The sequence below is a fragment of the Nicotiana attenuata genome, chromosome 2 (genome assembly GCF_001879085.1).
Source record: "Nicotiana attenuata strain UT chromosome 2, NIATTr2, whole genome shotgun sequence".
NCBI classification, from domain to species: domain Eukaryota; kingdom Viridiplantae; phylum Streptophyta; class Magnoliopsida; order Solanales; family Solanaceae; genus Nicotiana; species Nicotiana attenuata.
The window spans coordinates 7,287,604-7,294,569 of record NC_031990.1 but is presented as its reverse complement, the minus strand read 5'-3'; the positions used below and the strand labels follow the sequence as shown (position 1 = coordinate 7,294,569).

The window sequence follows — 6,966 nt, the reverse complement described above, 5'->3', positions numbered from 1 at the left end:
GGTCGACACAATTCAACAATGTCATTCACATGGATTAGGGGAGTTGAAGTATACTTATAAGGACTTGTGTTTAATCTCTTTAACATTCATCAACGGATTCCCAGTGGCATCCTTGAGCATTATAAGAACATCAAGGATGTCCTCTTCCACAGTTTTGTTGCCATCCTTCCAAATCTGAATCCTCTGATCAATTTTAATATCAATGTGTTTTGTTGTTGTGGCAAAGGCTTTCTTGATAATTTTCTTGTGACCATCAAAATCAAACACACTTAACAATGGCAAGAAATCTGAGATACCAAAAGAATGGAGGTATTAAAGAAGTGTGAAGAGTGCATCAACTTGCTCCTCAACTACTTTTTCAAATAATCTCTTGCTAAAAATCATATTCCAAATAACAGTCCCACAATAATATCTTGTCAATTTCTTCAAGTTAATTACCGATTGGTTGCTGCATTCATTGTAAACATATCGAAGAAGGTGGTCAGCGTCTTCATCCCTTTTATGACTAAGCCATTGAAGAGATGTTGGTGAGAGCACATGAGAAGCAACGATTTTTCTCATTTTCATCCATTGATCACATATGGGGAGAAACATTAAAGTCAAGTATCCATTGCTAACGAGGTTCGCGGCATGCAAATAGGCCTCGAGGAGAAAATAGAGTCTTGATTCTTTAAGAACTCGCAAGCAAGCTCAGGAGAAGTTACTGGAATGACGTGGACATTACCAAGATGAATGCAAGCGATTTCAGTGTCCATTTCCTCCATAAGTTTGTGTATCACATGAGATGATGGCTTGCTATTAAGGAGCATTTGAGGAAGGCTGCCAATTATTGGCCATGGTTTTGGACCTGGAGGTAATGGCTTATTAGATTTCTTGTTTCTTACACTCCATTGCTCGTGAGCTTAAGGATAATAGAAGTGAATATTATCCAAGAAAAAGCATTAATAGAGATACAAAAAGTGCATATGAAAATGGAGACTACATAAAGTACAACAACAACGTTTGGCATTTTAGAGTATCTAATCATTTTGGGTTCATAGGCATGTATAGCATGCTATCCACTACTTATTTATACCTCTGCATGAGCTTAGGGGTCGTTTGATAGGAGTCAATATAGAAGATAATGCATGCATTAGCTTTTGGTATGACTAATCCTTTGTTTGGTATACTTTTTTAACATATATATTACTAATGAAAGTATTAGTTATACAACCTATTTGGTATTATCCTATGTATAACTAATACATAGCAAACCATGGTTGGTTTCGGCATCGGTTGTCGAATTTGAAGTTTCAAGTTCTTTAAGTTTGAATCGGAGGATGATTCGTGATTTTAGCGTTGTTTAGTGTGATTTGAGGGCTCGACTAAGTTTTTATGGTATTTTAGGATTGGTTGGTATTTTTGGTTGAGGTCCCGGGGGCCTCGGGTGTGTTTCAGGGTGAGTTTTGAGCGAGTACGTGCTTTTCGGCACTCTAATGTTGTTCTGGGGGTCTTTGGAAGTGCGGACCACACATTTTGGGAGTGCTGAGCAAAAAGGGAAGTGCGGACCTCAGGGTAATTGTGCGGACCGCAAAATTTTGTGTGCGGACGCACTTTAGGCCGCAGAGGAGTGTGCGGGCCGCAAAATTTTTTGTGCGGCGGCACTGGGGAATTCTCAAATTCGCTGGTCTGACTTCAGAAGCTTATATCTTTTGACGTACAAGGACTTTTGAGATGATTCAACAACGAAAGTTGTTGCCCTTCGTGTCTAGTTTTCAGAAAGATAAATAAGTCATCATTTGGACATCTGTAGAGAAAGTTATGGCCAAAATATTAAAGCCTGGCAGTGCAGTCACCAAGAGAGTGCGGCCGCACAATTTTTGTGCATCCGCAGGAGCTAGGATGTGCGGCCGCACTTGGAATTGTGCGGACTTCACATGGTGAGTTCAGAGAATGTACTATATAACCGAGGCTTAGGTTATTATTTCATTTTTGGACCTTGGGAGCTCGATTTGAGACGGTTTTTCATGGGGTTTTCAAGAAATTCACCGGGGTAAGTGATTCTAACTCGGATTTGGTTAATATACATGAATATATCACTGATTTCATCATTTAGTTAGTACTTTGAGATGGAAATTTGGGAAAATTTGTAGAAACTTCATAAACAACAAATTGAGGATTTGAAGGTCGAGTTGTGATCGGAATTGGCTAATTTTGGTATGGTTGAACTCGTGAGTGAATGAGTGTTCGTATTTTATGACTTTTACCCGATTTCGAGACGTGTTCCCGAGGAGGCTTTTTTGGCATTTTTCTAATTTCATGCTTTAACTTTGATTTCGTTAGCTAGATTAGTTTCTTGTAGCTATATTTAGGTTATATAACTGATTGGGCCACTCGCAGCCGGATATTCGTGCGAAAGGCATTTTGATTGATTGATTGAGCTTGGTTCGAGGTAAGTGGCTTGCCTAACCTTGTGTAGGGGAACTCCCCTTAGGATTTGGTACTATTTGATATGTGAGCGCCGTGTACGTGAAGTGACGAGTACGTACATGGGTTAATTGATGTATAAACCTGATTTTCACTAGGTAATAACCTGTTCTTCTTCTTATTTGAGTCATATCAGCATGTGTAGTATCCTTTAAGCTTATAATAGACTGTTTACTTGCCTTAATTGCTTATCTGAACTCTGTGCAGCATGTTTAGTGAAATTTCTTTTTTTCCTTGACTCGTACTTAGTCGAAATTGTAGGTTTTCTTGTTGTAGCTGTTATTTCCGTTGTTTGAGCTGCATATTTAATTTTGGACTACGGAACGGTATTCCAGTAGATCCCCCTGTTCTACATATTTATTTGGGACTACCGAACGGTATTCCGGTAGATCCCCCTGTTCTGCATATTTACTTTGGGACTACGGAACGGTATTCCGGTAGATCCCCCTATTTTGCATATTTACTTTGGGACTATGATGACGTCCAAATCCACTACTAAAAAGTAAATGGACACGGTCGCATGCAATATAATTTACCCAACTATGAGTCGGGGTCGAATCCCACAGAGAACAATATGTAGGCGATTAGGAATGTAAGAGAATTATCACTTGTTATGCAATGCCAAACACTTAGAATTGATTTGAGAAAATATTTATACCTAAATGTGGAAATGTAAACTAACATAGAAAGCAAGTAAAATGATCAATGGCTACAAGTATGGATACTTTCAGAATTACACTCAAGTAACGATCCAATGTATTTCATGATTTTACAAATATGAGCGAGTTTATGTTAATTAGCCACGGGTAATAATTCTATATTAGTTTCTTCCAAAGACTAATAAGACTTCCTAATTGAATTATCCCTAATACAATTAAGAGATTAAGCACCCCCGGATATGGCTATAAGTAGTTCAATCCTATCTCTAGGTAGAATCTATAAAATGAGGGTTAAAGCCTCAAGTTCTTGTTAATTAATCTTTCCCAACCCCAAATAATCTTTTCCAAAATTAATTCGGAGTTATTGGGCGAGTCCTAGGGTTAGCTAAAGCCTTTGGAAACATTAAAGAACAAGAAGAATTAAAGTAACAATAACTCACTTCATAAAGAATAAAAATCATTCAATACATAAGCACAACAAGGCATTTAATCCACACTTTAAATATGAATGTTTCCATAAATAAGATTCAAGTGTTGGATAAAATACTATACACTTAGATATACAATACAAAGCTAGGAAATGAAGAAATAAACATAAATGGGTAAGAAATTCTCAACCACAAGCTTCAAATCTTCAAGACCAAAGTGCGTGTGCAAACCCTAGCTTCCAAAGCTTGTTCTCTCTAGCCCTCAGACTGAAAATATGCCAAAAGATATGCCAAAGATATTTTACAAATGAGCTAGGTCGGGTATTAAATGGTTTGGGGCCAAAAAATATGAAATTCCAGAATTGTCTAGGTCTGCTGCTCGATTTTCGCATTTTCGAACATAAGTTCGCAATTGCGAACTATGGCTCTGCTGCTCCACTTCGCATTTGCGACAGATGCTTCGCATTTGCGAAGGTTGACTGCTAGCATTGACTTCGCATTTGCGAAGACTGCCTAAATGGTCTTCCTTCGCAATTCCCATGAATTCATCGCAATTACCATGACCGCAGGCTTCGCAATTCCCAGGATTTGTCGCAATTGCGACAACTGAGGGCATTGCCCAGATTTTCTTTCTTTTAGCTTCTTTTTGACTCGTTTCACTTGGTTTCTTCGACATCACTTCTACATCACATAGAACCTGTAATATAGAAGTAAATGGCATTAAACACGTGATTTTATCACTCAAACATAGCAAAAATATAGGCTTAAAGACAAGATAAGTTGGTAAAATACCAACTTATCAAACCCCCAAACTTAAACTATTGCTTGTCCTCAAGCAATGAAAGCGACAAAATCTCCTCCCAAGTATTTAACTCAACATTGCATCCTTATCATGCCAAGCCAAAAAGATCTACTATAAGCACAAATGCATTACTTCGATTGGTACCAACAATTAAACAAACGCATATGAATTGCCGAACACTTTTCATGAACTTCATTACATTTCAAGTGCTCAAGCACTATGCAAATCAAAGTAGCAAATCAAGTCATGACACTAAAGCTTCAAAATTTGCCTCTCTATCACAATTATCTCTCTTAGTTCATTCCTTCCAATTGAAAATGGGATTAAATTCACAACTCAAATCTCATGTGTTCTCACATTTAAGAGAGAATCCCACACTCATAAATCTTAATTCAAAACAAAAATGGGATATCAAATGGAAAGAATTCACTCTCTCTCACAAGTTTGGGGGTAGCTTCTTGTATAACTGTTATTCTTGTATAAATGTGGCTAACTGTGGAGATTGGTAGTTTGGTTATTTTTATTTTGTTGTTATTGTATTTTCATGTGATGTGTGATATTATTGTGTTTATTAGCTTCTTGATTTTGGTTATTAGCTTCTTAATTTTTTTTTTATATGGTATGTTTTATGTTAGTGGCGATATCCTTGGTTTTCTTTAATCATATTATTTACATTCTCAATGTTACAATTAGTTCTCTATTTAAATCAAAATCATATCATACTCTTGTTACAATTAACAGAATAGAATTACGACCCCAAGTAGAGTAGCACACAACTCGAGTAACCTTTTAACACCTATTCCCTGTGGGATTCGACCCCAACCTTGTTGGGTTATTATGTTTGATACCGACCGCCTTACACTACTTAATTAAAGTGTAGTTTGAGCGTATCAAATTTTGGCGTCGTTGCCGGGGAATACAATTTTGAAATTACTAATTAGTGTGTGTTTTACTTTACGTCTTATTCTATTCCATCACACTTTGCTTGTTTTGCTTGGTGTTGATAGGAAGACATGTCCGACTATGAGGAAGAAGTGGATGAAAATCCTTTTGCGGACATAGATGGGTACGTTGAGGATACAAATGCTATTGTACCTCCTGTTGTTGGTGCTTCAACTTTGAAAGTGGAACATGGTTTAATCCTAATGCTCAAAGCAGAGGGGTTTTTCAAGAATTCCACTGATGATGATCCGACACAACATCTCAGAAACTTCTTGGGTGTGTGTGCGATGCATAAGCAGAACAACGTCTCAGATGATGCCCTAAGGTTGAGGGTGTTCAAGTACTCCCTAACTGGGGATGCAAGGAAGTGGCTTCAAAACATGCCACCAAATTTCATTCATTCTTGGCCTGAACTTGTCCGAGTATTCTTAGCTAAATGGTTCCCGCAAAGCAAGAATTCTGATCTTCGGGATAAAATTTTCTTCTTCAAGCAACTACCGGGAGAACATCTACATGAAGCATGGGATCGATTCAAGTTATACTTGGTGAGGTCTCCCAATAATGGTTTTCCGGACTCTATCTTGTTGGAGAAATTCTACATGGGTTTAGATGCTATGAACCAATCTATAGCCAAGAATGCAGCTGATGGATCTTTTATGGACAAGACATTCGCAAGGATCACACAAATCCTTGACAAAATGGCACAACACAATCAAGCTTGGCATTCAGAGGACACCACCGGTGGAATTGCATACAGTTCTCCCTCCTTGACCAACATGATTAAGGAAAATCAAGAGAGAGATCAAGTAATCGCAGGGCTTGCCACTAATGTCAATGTGTTGACAAAGATGTTCACTGAAAGCCAAACGAAGAAGGTAAATGTGGTGGAGGATGCACAACCCATATAAAATGAAGACTTTGAGGAAGCAAACTACGTCAACAACTTTAAAGGAGGTTATCAAAGGCAACAATACCAAGGTCAAGGACAACAAAATCAATGGAGGCCTAACCCGCAATGGCAAGGCAACCAACAGTGGCGAAATGACCAAGGTAGCTCAAATCAAGGAAATTGGAATAACAACAACAACAACTTCTCAAATTGGAGTTCCAACCCTTATGTTCCACCAAAGGGTCAATATCCAAATCAAGGGTCCTCAAGTGATTCCATGTTGGAAAGCATGCTTGAACGTGTATTGCAAAATCAAGAGAGGTCCGACACTTCTATTAGACATATGACCGAGCTTGTGGGTTCTCATACCGCATCCATTAAAAAATTGGAGATGCAAATTAGAGACCTCTCTAGGGAACAAAATCCAAAGCAAAAGGGAACACTTCCTAGTGACACAATTGCGAACCCAAAGGGTAGTGGAAGTGGTCCAACTTCTCACATCATGGCAATTACTACTCGGAGTGGGAAGGTACTACAAGGAGAGAGTGAACAAGTGGTTGAAGTAGAAGAGTCTGAGCAAGAGGTTGAGATTGGAGAACCAAGGGTTGTTGAAGTTGAAAAGGTTCCGGAAGACTTGAAAGTTCAATAAGTGAATCGGGAAGAGGTAAAGGAAAAGGTAAAAGAGACACCAAAAGCTCTACCACCTATCCCTAGACCTCCTCCTCCTTTTCCTCAAAGACATGCAAGGAAGGTTGATGATAGCAAACTCGAAAAATTCTA

The 6,966-nt window shown here is 38.4% G+C and overlaps 1 protein-coding gene across 1 annotated transcript; it reads left to right on the top strand.

The window, feature by feature from the left end:
* Positions 5,369 to 6,835, top strand: LOC109216184. The gene is made up of 2 exons (XM_019380319.1): positions 5,369 to 6,172; positions 6,332 to 6,835. Exons 1-2 carry the CDS (start codon positions 5,369 to 5,371, stop codon positions 6,833 to 6,835), a joined length of 1,308 nt encoding a protein of 435 aa, XP_019235864.1.